The sequence below is a fragment of the Oncorhynchus mykiss genome, chromosome 8 (assembly GCF_013265735.2).
Source record: "Oncorhynchus mykiss isolate Arlee chromosome 8, USDA_OmykA_1.1, whole genome shotgun sequence".
Lineage (NCBI taxonomy): Eukaryota > Metazoa > Chordata > Actinopteri > Salmoniformes > Salmonidae > Oncorhynchus > Oncorhynchus mykiss.
The window spans coordinates 47,718,438-47,739,153 of record NC_048572.1 but is presented as its reverse complement, the minus strand read 5'-3'; the positions used below and the strand labels follow the sequence as shown (position 1 = coordinate 47,739,153).

The 20,716-nt window shown below is 43.6% G+C and overlaps 1 protein-coding gene across 1 annotated transcript in view; it reads left to right on the top strand.

The window, feature by feature from the left end:
- Positions 1–12,364, top strand: part of LOC110529987 (cadherin-7-like) — a 167,387-nt gene extending 155,023 nt beyond the window's left edge. Inside the window, exon 12 of the mRNA XM_021612703.2 lies at positions 7,295–12,364. Within this exon, the coding sequence (XP_021468378.2) occupies positions 7,295–7,797 (503 nt within the window). The 3' untranslated portion in view covers positions 7,798–12,364. The remainder of the gene's footprint in view (positions 1–7,294) is intronic.
- The last annotated feature ends 8,352 nt before the right edge of the window (positions 12,365–20,716 follow it).

Below are 20,716 nucleotides of genomic sequence, written 5' to 3'. Positions count from 1 at the left end.
TGTGTCCGCTTGATAAAGTTGTGACTGTACCGGACCTGTTTTAAACTACTGTCTCAAAGCTGTCATATTGATCCTGTAGGCCTGCCACATAATGCCTCAATTAACTAACCAAATCATGTCAAATCAAATCAAGTCCAGGTCAACTGCCTGCAGTGTAGTACTTGTGTTCTGAAATGGCATAAGAATGTTATTCCATATATTGCACAGAAAAAACATCTTGAGTTTCTACATTTCTTGTTTAACTCCCTGGCTTCATCACTAGAAGTGAAATGCTGGTTAGTCGCGTCAGATATTTTGTTTGGAGACGCATTTATAAAGTATAGTTCAGACACAGTCCGCTAGTTGCTTGTGCTGACCACCATGTATAGATAGTTTTCAGTCTCAATTAATTTATTTACATTTGGCTGTAACCCCACAGTAATTGTCTGCCAGCATGAAACGGCGTTTGAGCGATAATTAAAAAGATGATGTACTAAGGTGAAGAACTCCTCCGTCTCAACCCAACAGTTAAAACCACCAAATTGAGGGTGTGGGCAGCACATGGTACCCACTCAAACAAAGGGTAATCTCTCTCAGGTGCTACTGAAGATCTTTGTAGACTCCTGACATATTGCTAGCATTATCATAACATTGTCATCTTCAGTTGTCAATGTCCATCTCTCGTAAAACAGTTTCACTGAATTCCAAAGGGCTTCTCCTGTATGGCTAGTAGTGGGCAGAAATCGGAGAAAATGCTCATACCACATGATGAATGGTCTACATGCAACATTTGAAGTGGAATCCACACTGATTGAAAAGTATTTCAATGTCTTTAATTGACTTGATTTCAATCACCGCCTTCTGTCCCATCAGTTCAATAAATGCCTTGCAGATCCCTACAGCGGTAAGAGGGATTTCCTTTGCCGTCATTTCTGTATTTCTCTATATGTGCTTTTAACAAAGGATCACACTGGCTTATTACCATACCCAAATAATTTATATTGTCAGAACGCCCTAATGTTTCACTATGACCCCTGAAGTAGGCTAGCAATTGTTTTGTTATTCTATGCCATTCAGATCCTTCATGCTCAACTAAGCAGTCGTTCTTGTGTTTCCAATCACTGTAACCAATACTGCCAAATCGCTTTGAATATGGCAGTCCACAGTTCTTGTCCCCCCCCAAAAAGTCGGCAAGCAAAACAAAATAAGCTACCTTTCGAGAGAGAGTACAAAAGCCATTCCCACCATTCTGAAATGGGCTTTTTAAAAAGTGTTGTTTCTGGTGTTTGTACTGATGTTCTGATGCTGATATGTCAGCGTTTCTTTTCTGGCACAATTCGGGTCCCTTTTTAGCCCAGTAAGTACGCACACTGTCATCAAGTTTACCCCAACGAGCTGGGTCAGTGGTGTAGGAGTCCTCCTCGCTGACAGCAGCAGTTGACCCAATGAGGGGACCTGTGGCACATGTGGCAGGGGCAGTTGGAGGTTTCTTGTGCATGCTCTTCTCTGCTACCAGACTAGTTGTGGTGGCTGCTGCTGGCGGTGGCATAGTGTGATGGTCCTGGTCCTCCTGTATAGCAGCTGATATAGCGAGAATGAGGCTTGTTTAGAAAGTTGTTGCCTCACCAGTAGGCTCATCTTGCTCCTCTGCTGTCTGGTCAACTGCTGGCGGTGTGATTGGGAGCTGGTGCACATGATCCAGGCTAGCAGCTAGCCCAGTTGCTGTTGTTGCTGATGTTAGCTCATCATCATTGGCGGCAGTGGCTGTTGAACTTTGTCGAGAGGAACTGGAAGCTGGCTTACTGAAATATCCAGTTAGTTTTGGTATCTTTTTTTAGCATACCTTGGTCCCGGGAACTCTTTCAGCCTCTGCCTTTTTACTTTTGAACTGGCTCAGCTCGCTACAGTGTACATGACTTTGAGGAACATCAAAGGTAGCCGCCAAATTACGACTAACCCGCCAAGACCGCAAACCCATTGCGCCAGAGGCAATTAATCAGTTATTACAATTCCAAATATGGACAACATTCAATCAGCCGCTGGCAAACCATCTAATTCCATAAAAATTCAAATAAATCCAGGGCCCCTAATTTAATTCAGATTTTTACCTGGACTGGACTACAGCCAAGGTTAGCATGTGCATTAAAACTCCCCTGAGTGTCTATCTGTCATGCAATGTTGCATACCCAACATGTTGAACATGAACAGCAGAAATCCAACAAAAATTTTTGTAGTTTTTGGGTGAGTTACATATCTATTACCAGGCAATTAATATTGTTATTATGATACATTCTAAGCATAGCCGCAGGAAGTAGGGGTGATGGGGGTGCTGTTGACCCCCTGATGAATTGAAGAAAAAAATGTCCCAGTCAATAGTTTGGACACACCTACTCATTCCAGGGTTTTTCTTTATTTAGACTATTTTCGACATTGTATAATAATAGTGAAGACATCAAAACTATTAAATTACACACACAAAAAAAAGTTAAACAAATCAAAATATGTCTTATATCTGAGATTCTTCAAAGTAGCCACCCTTTGCCTTGATGACAGCTTTGTACATTCTCGTCCGGGTCGCCCAGAGTCTTCCAGGTTATCTTAGGGGAGGGTTTGGCTGGCTGAGATGTCCTAGTCCCATTGCGCTCTAGCGACTCCTGTGGCGGTCCGGGTTCATGCACGCTGACACGGTCGCCAGTTGAACTGTGTTTTTTCCGACACATTGGTGCAGCTGGCTTCCGGGTTAAGCGAGCAGTGTGTCAAGAAGCAGTGCGACTTGGCAGGACTTTGTTTCAGAGGACGCATGGCTCTCGACCTTTCGCCTCTACTGAGTTTCAGCGATATGACAACACTATAACTACAATAGGATATCACAAAATTGGGGAGAAAAAGGGGTAAAAAAAATATATAATAATAATAAAATGAAAATAATAAAGGCCTGCTCCTTAAATCCCACTAATACGAGAGCACCAGCCTTTACCATATGGACACATTGATTCCCTGTGAACCATTGGCGGCTAAAGAAATGAGACTGCCTAGGCCAATGTAGGGGTAGTACTGTAACTTATTTTGTTGACTAAATAAAAATATATAAATCCTGAACAAATCCTGATGAAAATGCAGGTTATTTAATCTCTCTATAGATACCTAGCCTTTCTGCCTCCCTTTCTATCTGTCTTACTAGGTCCAGCCAATGACTGTATATATGAAGGTCTGGTAAGCTATTGCTTGTGAACTTGTGATGTGTCTATTATTTATCGAATCAACTAACTATATTTAATTGTTACCCAATAAATGAATCATGCAACAATTAACTCGTTCGGAATTTGGGGCACCACGGAAGAAGATGTTTATAGAGTTACCATCGAATTAAACTTGAAAAGATATATAACTTATATATCGATAACAGTCACTCATTAATCGCCTCATATCAATCTCATTCTGAAAGCCGCCTACTCCTTGGATCCGCAAGAACCCCAGCTTTACTTATGATTCAGCACTACACCAAATCAGTTTAATTATTTATTTACTAGCTAACTAAATAATAACACAGAATAACATAAACACTTAACACATGAGAAAAAGTCCCTAGCCGACTAACAACAGCATGCCTGCTTGGTTACCACAAGAGGGAGGGGTAGATAGGGAGAGGGACAGACAAAGAGAGAGTCAAACTTATCGTTGATACATTTGGAAACTACCCTCAAAGTAATAATTTACGCTGCACATGAACCACCTCCCGTTTGGGTAAGAGATCATGAATGTATTTACGTGTAGATGTCTTTGTTCGTCGTCTCTCTGTTGAAACCAATCAATCCATCTATGGGTTGTAGTGTCCCGCTTCAGTGTAAGGCTCTGATTGTCCACCAGAGGTCACAATTTCCTTCTTCTTAGTTGTCTTGGTCTTGTAGTGGAGTGTTCACATATAACAGATACTCTGTGATTGTCTGAGATGGGATTTTGTCCTTCCCACCTCCATGTCTTTAGTCAAAGTTCTAGGACCACTTTTATATGCCCAGCCTGCAGAATGGCAACGTTAAGGTCTAATCTTCTTCACCTCGTGTGGAGATTCAAAGTTCTAACCATTTTCAGCCATGTAGCCACAGCTACATGTTTTCTGGCATAAATTCATTATTCAGAGTTCAGCTCCCGACCACTTTACAGGTCAGTAGCAACCTAGCAATGTTTTGGTCTGGTAGGTGAGGTTATCTTCTCATTTAGTGTTGAGAGTTTCAGTGTTTCCAACCATTTCAAAGTGTGGACCACGGTCTCACGTCTTCTGGTATCTTAATTCTTAGCGAGTCCTTTTAAGCACTCTGGTCGGAAAGGGAGGTTGCATCATACTGACACGCTCGTCTGACCTCATTCGGGGCGTGGCTACTTAATGTGCAACATGGATATGGACATGAAAAGCCATAAACTCATTAGAAAACCAAAATCACATTCCTATCGTAACAAAAATAGTTTAATCGTTCTTAATATTGTATTCACAATTTATTGGATGGAAACTTGACAGCCAAAGGGGTTTTCCTTCCTAAGTTACAGTATTTAGTTCATACAGTTTTTAATAATGTCACAAGCAATATGACATGATTATTCTTTAGATACCCACTGACCATTCCTAACTTAGAAATATTGTTCCAGTATTCACTTTTCGGGTGTTATGGTTTTGGCGGCAAAAGTCTTCTGGGGGACAAAGGCATTCCTTTGAATTTTTTCCCCAATTCAGACACTTGTCAAGACAACATCCCTGGTCATCCCTACTGCCTCTGAAACAAATTGTAGTATGTAAATACAAATAAAAAAAGACCGTATTCCTAACAACAAACACACAAATAAAACTCAATTTCACAAATCCTATAACACACTTATAAAGAAGAAAACCTGATTATTACACTATTGCACTTCAAACAAGAAACACACAAACTAAATTGCACAACCAATTGCATTAGTACTGTACAAAGTTATAGGTGCGCTAATTGATAGATTCCCCCGCTCCCCCTACCTCGGGCTTCCACTGGGGAGACCTGAGGTCAACCTACCCCACCTCCTATTCTCGTACTTCTGTTAGGGAGACCTTCCCAGGCAGTGGCCTGCCTAGCTCACAAACTAGAATCAGGGCGCCCATTCCGACAAGATTAATTGACCCACAGTCCCACAAGGTGACATGATATCATTGACATGACGTGCAAATGAGCGAGAGAAAACCGATCGCGCAAATGTCACCATTCAGAATATTATTATTATTAAAAATAATTGTTTGGGCGCTCCATGCTGCCCCCGGCAAGATGCTGCCCATGTCGCCTGTGCCTAAATCCGCTACTGCCTCCACCGTGCTTGTCTAGCCCAGGGAATGGCATCATGCCTGGGGGATGAGGTATGGTCCGGTCGGCTTCCATATTTCAGCCTGGCGATGGCAGCGCTGATGGATGAATTATTAGACATTTGCCTCCCCTGCTTTGCTCACTCACTCTGCAGCGACAGAGGTTATTTTCAACCCTGGGAGTATAGATCCGACGTGGGAGAGGAGGGGATTCTGGCAGGCAGTCACTAACCTGATGGGTGGACTGTGACTGTGTCTCGGGGAGTATGTTTGACGGAGATGTGTATGTTGGTGTGTTTGTATGTTTGTATGTAACAAGTGTGTGAGTGCGTGTGTGTGTGACACACAGTGATGTTGTATGTGGGTGTGTCCGTGAATGTGTCATATTTATTCTGTGTGTGTGTGTATCTGTGAATGTTTGTGTGTGCTGAGTTAAAGGAGGGGAGATTTATGTCATAGGGTCTATATGCACACAGCCCACGTAGTCAAGTGCTCAGCAATGGGGTGTTCAGCACAGCATAGTATATTAGTCTTTCAGGTAGTGTGTTGGTCAGTACTTTCAACTTGCCCTTGAAATTGATAGAGCTTATGGTCCCTCAAACTTTGCTTTTAGAATATTGTGAAGATGTTGGTTTATATTGTTTTAGACTCTATTCAATTTTAGGATAAAACTTTTCTAGCATGTCAAAAGATGGCACAGAAATGGTCCATCAAGTATATAGAAAGAGAGAGGTCGAACCTTGACATGGTTTGGGGGCTGCACTTGGGTTCGTTTGCTTTTAGGGGCGGCTGCTTTATGACTGGCATATAATCCTGTTTTATTGCTCATATGCTGTGCCCATAAAAAGGATTTAGCGCTGGCCTGCCCAGGGTAAGCAACTTTTGGGAGCAGCCGACTATTACCTGTTAAGTGCACTTCTTTTGACCAAGGCCCATAGGGCTCTGACCAAAAGTAGTGCATTCTAAAGGGGTCATTTGGGATCGCACCACTGTTACACCCTGATATTTACAGCATATTTGGCCACTACAAATCTCTGTGCTCATGTTTTTCTGTGTGTTTATCTCTGTGTTGTTTACATTCTAACAACATGAGCAGGCCAATTACATATTTAAAAAGTATAAATCTTGAAAATCTCATGAAGTAATTTGCGAATACCTCAAAGGAGTCCATTTAAGGTCGATAGAGATCTTTTTGATTTGTCAAGATCTTAAATCAACTTGAATTCTACCGGAAATAACCTTAACTCAGGACTGTAATGAGTAACACCTTTTCTAGATACCACCACACTCGATGAACAGCTAGCTGTTCTCAGCACTGCAGTACAAGTGATTAAAACCTAATCAGTTGAAGCTATTAATAAAACTAATGTAGCGGATCATCTGCCCCCATCTTAAATGTAATTTTCCAGACAATACCAGAACTGCAGTCTCAGACAAGAGTATACTCTTCAGGCTAAAGGTGGGGAAAATACAACGAGGGTGTCTTATATGCCTTGGCTGAAAACACAATGAATAACATGGGCCTATTGAAATGAATGTAATACAGATAGTATCGCTCTTTATCAATCGACTCCATTCCTTTCTCCACCCCCACTGGCTCTTTATCGCTCTATCCATCAAATTGTTTCTCGGAGCTAAGCTTGCCTCCAACGGTTGTGTTGATGTGTTTAGGGGGCCTAATGCCACACAGGTGGCCGACAGGGTTTCCCTATCTTTACCAGTATGTTTTGGACTTTGACCCAAAATTATGAAATATATATTTTCTAATATAGCACAAACGTTCTGTACTGTAGAAAGTCCACAGTGGTCCTGGACATGTGATGCCTCTGTCGTTTTGTCCATCTTGGCTCAAGGTTTGACAAAGAATGTCTCCACAATGATATTTATTGACAGACCATTTTTACTTTGTCTACTAATGATTAACCCTCAGCTATCTTGATCCTCTGCCCTTTGTTGATGGTGATGGTGACTGTCCCTCTCTGTCTCTCAACACAGTGCTTGTCCTGTTGATCGTCACCATGCGACGGAGGAAGAAAGAGCCCCTGATCCTGGACGAGGAGCGTGACGTGCGCGAGAACATTGTGCGCTACGACGACGAGGGCGGCGGTGAGGAGGACACAGAGGCCTTCGACATGGTCGCTCTCCGCAACCTGAAACTGGTCCGTGAGAGCGGTGGCAAGACCCGCCGTGATGTCACCCCGGAAGTGCCCAGCCTCTTCTTGTCTTCCCGGCCACCACCAGACAATGGCATCTTCCGCGACTTTATCTGGGACCGGCTGAAGGAGGCCGACGCAGACGCGTCGGCACCACCCTACGACTCGCTGCAGACATATGCCTTCGAGGGTAGTGGCTCAGTCGCAGAGTCCCTCAGCTCACTGGATTCCCTGAGCACGGACTCTGAGCAGAACTACGACTACCTCAGCGACTGGGGGCCGCGATTCAAGAAGCTGGCAGACCTCTACGGCCACAGCGATGACGGTAACCTCTTTGCCTCTTAGCCCTCGGTTGAGCCTGCTAAAATGTTGGCACGGACAATCTAACAAATGAGGGAAGGAAACTGAAGAATATAAAGAAGGATACAAGAAAGCAAATGTGAGATGACGAGAAGAAAATGCTGTACTCGGAGGATATTTGATTGGTGTATATAAATGCATCAATGACGGTGAGAATAACCAATAGGATGTTGGTTTTCCATTCAAAATGTTTTTTGGGGGACTGGCAGTATTTTTCAAAGAATGAACTTTGCGAGAATTTGTTAACTAGATTTAATATGATGGAAATTATGCAAAGCTTAAGACGTTGGGATGGGCTCCAGACCCTTAGAAGGACCTCAACGCACAAATGTCCAGACTTTCTCAAGTCACGTGACATTCAAATGTGACGAAAAGTGAACCAATATCTATGCTCCAGTGTTATTACAACAGTGACATTATCAAGTACTCCCTCATGTCGTGTTCAAATGAAAACAGTGCCACCTTGAACTGGCCCTGTAGTCTGTCACAGGGTTCACTGTGATCTGCAATATTTGTTTCAAATGTATATTTATAGAACAGATTCTCAATTTAACTCCATGTGGATTTTACAGCAGTTTTTTTAACAAACAATGGATTTGATCAATTCAGGCTTACCGTGGTTCATGTTCAGTAGGGATCACTGTAGCAAACTACTTTAAAGCAGAAAACAGAAATGAGTGTTTCTTATTGGACCAGAAGTCTCTGCCCCCTTTCTTCAATTTGGTGCCTAACGAACACGGCAATGATCTCTCAACCATTTAGAGTATCAGAAACAATGCATTCCTATAAATGTATGTAGACACCTGCCAGGGATGTCCCTTGTCACACTGAATGCTTTAAGGGTCACAGTGCCGCTGAAGGGTTTATGAAGTCTCCCTCCATTGATGCAAGGGAACAAACACCTCTCACTTACATTGCTCCGTTAAAACCTTGTCACACAGCAGCATAATACTGGTTTCTAAGAGCAGCAGCGTAACATTGTTCTAAATTGAATGCAGAGTATTGGTATCTCCAACATTCAAAGCTGTTGTGATGTTTTTTGTATCCTATGAGGTGTTCTAGCTGCCATGTTGGTTTAAACTGTGTTTGTTTTTTAAAATGGAAACATAGCTATAGCAGCATGGGAAAAAACAGTTAACAATGTGTTGAAGAACATTACAGCAAAGCTTCGGGCATTTGTAAAAACACCAAGCCAAGGAGAATGTCAATTGCTATTTCACATACAGTGAGTAGAAATATAAATGTATGAAGTCAGATTAGTTTGAAATATAAACTTATCTTGCAAAATAAGAAATATGCATACATCATGCTGCTTAAAACATATTTTGTGAGAGGGAAATGCAAGGAAAGGCAGCTGGGAAAGTTTTGATTGAGAGCTCTTTAGGTTTAGGTTTATTTGAACATATTGGTATATATGCAGAAACATACATACAATGCAATGTCAATACAATATAAAACACATGTAAAAGATACATGACAGCCCTTCTGAAGCTGATGACCATATCCTTGGTTTTCTTTTCGTTCACATACAGGCAGTTGGTTTTCCCCATTGGGCCACTGCATATACTGCTACATGTGTTTGGCCAGGTAGCTTGCCAGGGAGCAAAATCTGTGAATGTGAGGATGGATGCTCTTTGGGAGGCTAGAGTCTATGGTGATCATGCATAGCACAAACAGTAGATGAGAGAGCACTCCACCCTGGGGCACTCCAGCTGGGACTGGCTGTGAGTTAGAAAGGCATGTTCTCGACCTCACCGTCTGCTTGCGGTTGTCCAGTTCGCTCTTGATAGAGATCCATAGTGAGCGGGTCAGCCCATGCTCCACTAGAGTGAGTAGGAGATGGCTATGGTTTAGGGTGTCAAATGCTCTGGAAAAGTTAATGAAAGTTGCATAAACATCCTGCTTTGGCACTTCATTTGATGTGTTGTGCCAGAGCAGCCACTGTTGACCTGTGCTTCACAAAGCCATGTTGTGAGGAGTTGATGTTCGGAGCAGTCTCCTTCTACAGCATGTTGTGTTCAACCACTCATAGATTTTTCCCATGGAGCTGAGGAGAGAGATTTTCCTGTAGTCTTGGAGGAAGATGGGGTTGCTCTTTTTAGGCACAGCACAGATGATGGACTTTATCCATTGAGAGGGGGAAGTAGCTGTGTTCCAGAGATGTTGAAGATATCGCACAGTACTGGTGCAAGCTCCATACAGTCGGGCCTGCAGACTTCTGCCCATTCAGCCGCTTCAGAGGGGTTTTGATCTGGCCAATGTTGAAGCTGGGGGGACAGACGTTTGTAAGCTTGTTTTCAACAGCCTCAATTTCAGGGATCATGCATGTTGTACCTTCCCATAAAGAGGAAAGTGGGCCTTGAGAATGTCACATTCCCTCTGAGAATGCTGTTGATTGAGGGCTGAAAGGTTTTCTCTGGTCTCACTTGCACCAATAAGGCTTTTCAATGATTTGTATTAGCCAGCAAAGTTAGACGACTTCAGCTGTTGGACTTCTGCTTGGAAGTACTCTTTCTTGGCATTTTTCACTAGAGCTGCAACATTCTGCTGAAGCGTCTTGTATTCTGCTTTGTCTTGACTGAGCTGAGGCTGAGTCTGTATGTGTGGCCATCCATTGCTTGTCTCTGGTGGTAAGTTAACTTTTTTGATGGAGAGATTACTATTGAGAGTAATATTTTAGGAGAGAGTTAAGTTCATCTGTCTGCTCTTGGCAGTGTTTTGCTGTTTAGACTGATGTGAAACTATCTATATTTAGTGCCATGGAGAGAGCACTTAGGTTGTCAGAGGCACGGTGTTGTTTGTAGATGTACTGAGCTGGTGATTTAGGCCATTCACCTGCTGACCACAATATGGTCTGGTGATCCGACTCACCTCAGTGGTAGATGCTTGGCTTTGGAGTATAGGCCTTTCATGATGGTAAATATAGAGTTTAGCTGATCAGCTCCACATGTAGAGTTTGTTACCACTTGGTTAGGGCCATACCTAGAACAAAGAAAACCATGCTTGAATCTGTTTGTGTCACCCAGAATCACCTGGGAGGGTGTATTTGCGTTGCACATGGTCCAAGCACCGCCCTTGAGACGTCGCCTCTTTAGAAGTTGGGGGTGGGATGTAAATTATATCTGTTATAATACAGTTCAGGCCACGGTGAGGCGTGAGAGTTTCGTCCACAGCCAAAGGCACTCACAACGATTGTCCTCAAGTTCACGTAGTCGTTTGTGCCTGATGTTACTGTCAATGTATAGGGTGATCCCTCCTCCAGAGCTGCACAGCTGTTTATTTATTTTGTTTGATGACGGTTCATACAGTTGATGCTCATTAGTAGGAGAAAACGTTGTACAATAAATGGAAGCAAGACAGTCCTACATATCCTTTTCATGCTATTGTGCTGACTCAAACCATACAATGCTATTCTAACTTAAATCCAACAGGTCTAATGATGTACAATGCAGTTCAAAGGCATTTTTCAAGACTTCACATAAACATCTGCTAAGACCCCCTCATAATCTCTTACATTTTATCTCACAACAATCTTGAGTTATTATCAAATATTTTGAGGCCATAGAAAAATTGTCGAGTTGATTATAAACTTATAATATATGTTGAATAATATTATTATATATAATAATTCATTATACTTTTGGCATGAAGTGTTATTTGGGGTGTTTTCACACTTGGTCCCTTTCAGCCAAATCTTTTTAATTCAGTGTGGTTCACTTAATTTTTTGTGCAGTGTGAATTCTCCAAAGGTACTCAGACCCCTCACAAGAGCCCCCCGAAGCTAACCGAACTGAGTTTGTTTCGCTTGAATTTCGCGGTCTGGTTTCTTTTTTTAGGGCAATGTGAACACAAAGCTCTCCATGTTCACTTGTAAATATTTCCACACCACACACTAGGCTACTGCAACACCATTTTCCCTACCATAAACCTTCACGTTAGTGCCACAAAAGAGAGAATATCATGATGTGCAGGTGTGCTGTTTTTGGATATTGATTAGCGATTGTCAAGGATGAACATATCTGTGAAGTTTTGTACCAACACGATGTTCAGATTATTGCCATATGTGATCTATAGGCTAAGAAAGCTTCATACACTGTTTATTCGATTGTGGGGTTTGAATAGTGTGAGACGACAACAATATTTGGTGAGAATCACAACATATGGTACAAAATCAATACTAGCTCCTAAAGGGAAAGTACATTGGGTGTACACCACATATTGTTTCAGTCCCGCTTCAAATTATGTTCAGCCTATAAAGACTTCATAATGCCTTCATAAACACTAAATAAATGTGTTACAAATCATCTATAACCAACCGTATGTCATGCTTTATAGAATGTTCATAAATGTGGCATAACTGTGTGATATAACATGTTGAATATTATTATAAACATGTGCTTTGTAAAGGGCTCTGAAGGGTGGCACACACTCTAAAGTGAAGTCGTGTAAGTCCCATTACACCCATTTCGTTCCCAGACACTTCCCTTTTTTCACATGTGCCGAATACAACAGGTGTAGGTAGACCTTACAGTGAAATGCTTACTTACAAGCCCTTAACCAACCATGCAGTTTTAAGAAAAAATAAGTGTTAAGAAAGTATTTACTAAAATAAACAAGCAAAAAATAAATAAATACAAATAATAAAAAAGCAACAATAAAATAACAAGAACAAGGCCATATAGAGGGGGTATCGGTACAGAGTCAATGAGCGGGGGCACAGGTTAGTCGAGGAATTTTAGGTAATATGTACATGTGGGTAGAGCTGAAGTGAGTGTGCATAGATAATGAACAGAGAGTAGCAGCAGTGGAAAAATGGGGGGGGGGGGGGGGAATCAATGAAAATAGTCTGGGTAGCCATTTGATTAGCTGTTCAAGAGTCTTATGGCTTGGGGAAGAAGCTGTTAAGAAGCCTTTTGGACCTAGACTTGGTGCTCCGGTACCGCTTGCCTTGCGGTAGCAGAGAGAGCAGTCTATTACTAGGGTGGCTGAAGTCTTTGGCAATGTTTAGGGCCTTCCTCTGACACCGTCTGGTATAGAGGTCCTGGATGGCAGGAAACTTGGCCCCAGTGCTGGGCCATACGCATTACCCTCTGCACAGCAGGGCTGGTGGACCAAAGCATCAAACTTGGCCTTCAGTTAGGGTTAGGTTTCAAATCTAATTTTGGCATTTTGGAGATGGGCAGGTTTTAGCCTTAATTATGAATTTATAACTGGTGATGACCAGGGGGAATGTTTTTGCTAGCAAGGGACATAGCCTGATGACAAATACTTTACTCAGTAAGGTCACTCCCAAAAAAATTCTATGGTCACTCCCACTTATGCCAACTTTGAATGGTTGATATCCCAGGTTCATATGTGCTGTGTGCGCAATAGCCTGGGGAAGACGTACACCAAGAAACACTTACCTTGATGAAAGCCCCCAACCAAGTTACATGTTCTTCAGTACACAAACACACACACACAACAATATAATGAGCCATACTGTGTTGGACCCAGTCAGGTCTTCGCCCACTTCGCTGCTGAAAGATCAGCCACAAAATGTTGGCACCATTGCAACAGGTTGTAATCAAGCCCTGGTCTACAGCATGGGAACAGAAGAGGAATACCTGGTGCGGTAGTCTCAGGTTGGACTTCTCCAAAGACAGACAGACAAACTCTAGCTTTGCAGGTCAATCAAGTCATTGAAATACCTCTCAGACCCTACAGTAACCTGTGGATCATGAGAGAACCTTCATAAATCAGCTGAAGGTTAAAAACCTATTTATTTACACTTTATGTAGTGTCCTGTAGTTCTCAGTTTAAAGGTTATTCATAACACATCCATAAAGACACTATATCGCATGACACTACTTACTTTAAAGTCAGACACCTTTGGTCATTCATTACACATACATAAAGGCTTAATGATATAAACAAATGTATTAACACTAGCAGCTAAAACAAATAAACATTAAAGACATGTTTAAACCATTCATTTCCTTTTATTTTGATGTGTTTTTAACAATACAAGTACATACATTTTTGAAAAGTCCAACAATGCAATTATATTGGACATTACATTGAACATTACACAGGGCTGTAAATAGTGTAGCTTGTCCCTAAGCTTCCGGACAAATGTTTCTTGGCTCTGCCTGCCGGAGGTAGAGCATGTTGTTTCCAACCTTAAAGCAACAAAGAAAGTTAGCAGGTCTGTTAGGAAATGCTTTTTTCACATCTGGATAAGGGCATTTCTGTTCTGCACCAGAAATACTCTAAATGGGGAGATGGGAAAACTCCATTCGATTTCGTATTATTATATTCCTCTTTCCTTTCCAAATCTCATGATGTGACTATGAGACGTGTCTGTATCTAGGGGGATTTTTATTTAGCAGAGTGACTAGCAATTGCTGTGAAGTCACCAAAATTATTTGAAAGGCCGATTGAGGTAGCTATGTAATCTAACTCAACAGTTAACTACTACAAATTAATTTCAATTACCATAAATAAAGGTTAACATACTCATACGCGTCTTTCTTCACTACAGAATCATTTAGATTTTTTTAGAACTCAAAAGTCATCCATTCATGTGGTTTAAGCATTGTGAGGACACAGAAAATCAAATGTTGTTGTTTTTCCGTTTAAAAAAGTGTGAAAAAAACTTGTGGGAAACATGAAAAAATTGGGGGAAATCCGAAACCTTGGAAAAAAAAACCCGAATTAGGCAAAACCTGTTAACAGATTTTAAAGGGCCCAACCAACATTTGTATGCTGTGCATGACTGCACATTAGAGTGTGTGTCATCCTGCTGCACATCATTTTGGGGAAATTTGAGGTCCAATATTGGCTGGGACATCATAGAAAATGCATTGAAAGTATAGGGAGCACAACTTTATTCTCTGCGAACGGTGATCAGTGTTTATCCACCTATTTTTTTACGTGACATATGGTTATAGATGATTTGTGACCATGAGGGATCTGCGCTCCGTGCATTGACTCAATCGCTGTGGCAATAAGAAGTAGTGGGTAACTGTACCTCACCGTGATTTGATTGAGACCTCTATAGTCAATGTCTGGGAGCAGAACTCCATCCTTCTTCTTCACAAAAAAGAAAGTCGAGGAGGCGGGTGAGGTGGAGGACCGAATGTACCCCTGACGCAGGGATTCGGAGACATATGTCTCCATAGCCACCGTCTCCACTTGTGACCGGGGATACTCGTGACTCCTGGGAAGTACAGCATCTACCAGGAGATTTATCGTACAAACCCCGTCGATGCGGTGGTAATTGAGTCTTCTTCTTCTTACAGAAAGCAAAAGTCAAATCGGCATATTCAGGGGGAATGCGCACGGTGGAGACCTGGTCTGTACTTTCCACCGTGGTAGCACCAACGGAAACCCCTACAGACCTCCCCGAGCACTCTCTCGAACACCCCGTGGGAGCCCTCTGTTGCCAGGAAATGGTGGGGTTATGACGAGCCAACAAGGGAAGGCCTAGTACCATGGGAAACGCAGGAGAGTCAATGAGAAAGAGACTGATTCTCTCCTCGTGACCCCCCTGCGTCTCCATGGCCAGGGAGATGGTGGCTTCCCTGATTAGCCCAGACCCTAGTGGTCGACTATCCAGAGCGTGAACCAGGAAAGGTCTATCCACAGGAATAATGGAATCCCTAAACTAAGTGCTAACGCTCTGTTGATGAAATTCCCAGCTGCTCCTTAATCGACGAGAGCCTTATAATGGGAAAGCGGGGAGAACTCAGGGAAACAAACAGGCACAAACAGGTGGACAACAGAGGACTCTGGATGAGAGTGGTGCAGAACCATCTGGGGTGACGTCGGAGTGCCCTGCCTGCCGCCTCAACTCCCAAAGGGACCAACCCGGCACCGACCGGCAGTGTGCCCTCTGCGACCACAGATGGTGCACGTGAAGGCCCCTCCTCCAGGCTCCCTACACTCAGCCCCTCCCAACTCCATGGGCACAGGAGCGGGAGTGCTGGGAGATGGAACCGACAGAGCCCCCTCAGGACGTCCACGGATGACCAGCAGGTTATCCAACCGGATGGACAGATCCACCAGTTTGTCAAAGGTGATGGTGGCATCCCTGCAGGCCAACTCCCATCGGATGTCCTCACGTAGGCTGCATCGATAGTGGTCGATGAGGGCCCTGTCGTTCCATCCTACTCCGGCGGCCAAGGTCCGGAACTCCAGTGCGAAATCCTGTGCGCCCCAAATCCCCTGCCTGAAATGGAAGAGTCGTTCCCCAGGCGGGTGAACTCCTCGAAGTGGTCCAACGCCGCCTCTTCCTCTCCCCACACTCCGTTTGCCCACTCCAGAGCTCTCCCCGAGAGGCATGAGACGAGGGCGGATACTCTCTCCCTTCCTGTGGGACCTTTAAGAACGGTGGCCTGGAATAGGTCCAGTTGTAAAAGGAACCCCTGGCACTGTGCGGCCGTCCCATCATACTCCCTGGGAAGGGAGAGACACATTCCACAGGAGCTGGATCCGGACAGGACGGGATAACCCCGGTTGAGCTGTTCGAGGCGCTGGAGAGACTTGCTGTCTCTCCCAGCGGTCCATAGTCTGGACAGTGCGATCCATCATGGCACCGAGATGATGTAGCATAGCCGCGTGTTCCTTTACTCCTCTGACCGGGGTACCTGCTCCTGCTGACTCCATGATATGTGTAAGATTCTGTCACTTAATGTGTACTGGAGGCGAAGTCAGGTGCAGGAGAGCAGAGTGAAGTGAACAGGCGCACACTTTATTCCGGTAAAATATCAAAAGCACAAACAATGTGCCCAAAACACGGAACATAGACAAATGTCTGGCGCGTAACAAAAACACCAATAGAAAAAATACACATAACACAAACAATCTTACACAAAGACACGATGGGGAACAGAGGAATAAATACAGTGGGGCAAAAAAAACGATTTAGTCAGCCACCAATTGTGCAAGTTCTCCACTTAAAAAGATGAGAGAGGCCTGTAATTATCATCATAGGTAGACTATGACAGACAAAATGAGAAAAAAAATGCAGAAAATCATCATTGTAGGATTTTTTATGAATTTATTTGCAAATGATGGTGGAAAATAAGTATTTGGTCAATAACAAAAGCTAATCTCAATACTTTGTTATATACACTTTGTTGGCACTGACAGAGGTTAAACGTTTTCTGAAAGTCTTCACAAGGTTTTCACACACTGTTGCTGGTATTTTGGCCCATTCCTACATGCAGATCTCCTCTAGAGCAGTGATGTTTTGGGGCTGTTGCTGGGCAACACGGACTTTCAACTCCCTCCAAAGATTTTCTATGAGGTTGAGATCTGGAGACTGGCTAGGCCACTCCAGGACCTTGAAATACTTCTTACGAAGTCACTCATTCGTTGCCAGGGCGGTGTGTTTGGGATCATTGTCATGCTGAAAGACCCAGCCACGTTTCATCTTCAATGCCCTTGCTGATGGGAGGTTTTCACTCAAAATGTCACGATACATGGTCCCATTCATTCTTTCCTTTACACAGATCAGTCATCCTGGTCCCTTTGCAGAAAAACAGCCCCAAAGCATGATGTTTCCACCCCCATGCTTCACAGTAGATATGGTGTTCTTTGGATGCAACTCAGCATTCTTTGTCCTCCAAAGGCAGGCAGACTAAATAACTTTTTTGCCCGCTTTGAGGACAATACAGTGCCACTGACACGGCCTGCAACGAAAACATGCGGTCTCTCCTTCACTGCAGCCGAGGTGAGTAAGACATTTAAACGTGTTAACCCTCGCAAGGCTGCAGGCCCAGACGGCATCCCCAGCCGCGCCCTCAGAGCATGCGCAGACCAGCTGGCCGGTGTGTTTACGGACATATTCAATCAATCCCTATACCAGTCTGCTGTTCCCACATGCTTCAAGAGGGCCACCATTGTTCCTGTTCCCAAAAAAGCTAAGGTAACTGAGCTAAACGACTACCGCCCCGTAGCACTCACATCCGTCATCATGAAGTGCTTTGAGAGACTAGTCAAGGACCATATCACCTCCACCCTACCTGACACCCTAGACCCACTCCAATTTGCTTACCGCCCAAATAGGTCCACAGACGATGCAATCTCAACCACACTGCACACTGCCCTAACCCATCTGGACAAGAGGAATACCTATGTGAGAATGCTGTTCATCGACTACAGCTCGGCATTCAACACCATAGTACCCTCCAAGCTCGTCATCAAGCTCGAGACCCTGGGTCTCGACCCCGCCCTGTGCAACTGGGTACTGGACTTCCTGACGGGCCGCCCCCAGGTGGTGAGGGTAGGCAACAACATCTCCTCCCCGCTGATCCTCAACACTGGGGCCCCACAAGGGTGCGTTCTGAGCCCTCTCCTGTACTCCCTGTTCACCCACGACTGCGTGGCCACGCACGCCTCCAACTCAATCATCAAGTTTGCGGACGACACAACAGTGGTAGGCTTGATTACCAACAATGATGAGACGGCCTACAGGGAGGAGGTGAGGGCCCTCGGAGTGTGGTGTCAGGAAAATAACCTCACACTCAACGTCAACAAAACTAAGGAGATGATTGTGGACTTCAGGAAACAGCAGAGGGAACACCCCCCTATCCACATCGATGGAACAGTAGTGGAGAGGGTAGCAAGTTTTAAGTTCCTCGGCATACACATCACAGACAAACTGAATTGGTCCACTCACACAGACAGCATCGTGAAGAAGGCGCAGCAGCGCCTCTTCAACCTCAGGAGGCTGAAGAAATTCGGCTTGTCACCAAAAGCACTCACAAACTTCTACAGATGCACAATCGAGAGCATCCTGGCGGGCTGTATCACCGCCTGGTATGGCAACTGCACCGCCCTCAACCGTAAGGCTCTCCAGAGGGTAGTGAGGTCTGCACAACGCATCACCGGGGGCAAACTACCTGCCCTCCAGGACACCTACACCACCCGATGTCACAGGAAGGCCATAAAGATCATCAAGGACATCAACCACCCGAGCCACTGCCTGTTCACCCCGCTATCATCCAGAAGGCGAGGTCAGTACAGGTGCATCAAAGCTGGGACCGAGAGACTGAAAAACAGCTTCTATCTCAAGGCCATCAGACTGTTAAACAGCCACCACTAACACTGACACTGACTCAACTCCAGCCACTTTAATAATGGGAATTGATGGGAAATGACGTAAATATATCACTAGCCACTTTAAACAATGCTACCTTATATAAATGTTACTTACCCTACATTATTCATCTCATATGCATACGTATATACTGTACTCTATATCATCGACGGTATCCTTATGTAATACATGTATCACTAGCCACTTTATACTATACTATGCCACTTTTTTTACATACTCATCTCATTTGTACATACTGTACTCGATACCATCTACTGTATCTTGCCTATGCTGCTCTGTACCATCACTCATTCATATATCCTTATGTACATATTCTTTATCCCCTTACACTGTGTACAAGACAGTAGTTTTGGAATTGTTAGTTAGATTACTTGTTATTACTGCATTGTCGGAACTAGAAGCACAAGCATTTCGCTACACTCGCACTAACATCTGCTAACCATGTGTATGTGACAAATACAATTTGATTTGATTTGATTTGATTTGATTTGATTTGAAACACAACGAGTTGAGTTTTTACCAAAAAGTTATATTTTGGTTTCATCTGACCATATGACATTTGCCTAATCTTCTTCTGGATTATCCAAATGCTCTCTAGCAAACTTCAGACGGGCCTGGACATGTACTGGCTTAAGCAGGGGGAGACGTCTGGCACTGCAGGAGTTGAGTCCCTGGCGGCGTAGTGTGTTACTGATGGTAGGCTTTGTTACTTTGGTCCCAGCTCTCTGCAGGTCATTCACTAGGTCCCCCGTGTGGTTCTGGGATTTTTGTTCACTGTTCTTGTGATAATTTTGACCCCACGGGGTGAGATCTTGCGTGGAGCCCCAGATCGAGGGATTATCAGTGGTCTTGTATGTCTTCCATTTCCTAATATTTTCTCCCACAGTTGATTTCTTCAAACCAAGCTGCTTACCTACTGCAGATTCAGTTTTCCCAGCCTGGTGCAGGTCTACAATTTTGTTTCTTGTGTCCTTTGACAGCTCTTTGGTCTTGGCCATAGTGGAGTTTGGAGTGTGACTGTTTGAGGTTGTGGACAGGTGTCTTTTATACTGATAACAGGTTCAAACAGGTGCCATTAATACAGGTAACAAGTGGAGGACAGAGGAGCCTCTTAAAGAAGACGTTACAGGTCTGTGAGAGCCAGAAATCTTGCTTGTTTGTAGGTGACCAAATACCTATTTTCCACCATAATTTACAAATAAATAAATTAAAAATCCTACAATACGATTTTCTGATTTTTTTTTCCTCATTTTGTCTGTCATAGTTGATGAAAATGATGAACATTACAGGCCTCATCTTTTTAAGTGGGAGAACTTGCACATTTGGTGGCTGACTAAATAGTTTTTTGCCCCACTGTACATGTAGATTGATTGGGGAATGAAAACCAGGTGTGCAGGGAACAAGACAAAACAAATGGATACATGAAAAATGGAGCAGCGATGGCTAGAAAGCCGGTGATGTCGACCGCCGAATGTTACTCGAACAAGGAGAGGAGCCGACTTCGGCAGAAGTCGTAACAACATGTTAATATTATCTTCTGATTATAGTTATTAGATGTCATCTTTTAACTTCATGCAATCTATTAGCTTCCAAAATGTAAGTAGGTATATATTGCTGTCCGATAACACGCTCTGATATTTTGGCTTGTCCTGGACTTTGTGAAAACCACATTGAGTGAATGTTGGAAAAATATATTGGTTCCTTTCTAAACATAGCAATGTGAATGCAAAGAGGTCTCAGACCACAAAAAAAATTAAGCTGATCTGGAAAAATAGTTGAGTCCTCATTCAAAGGCAA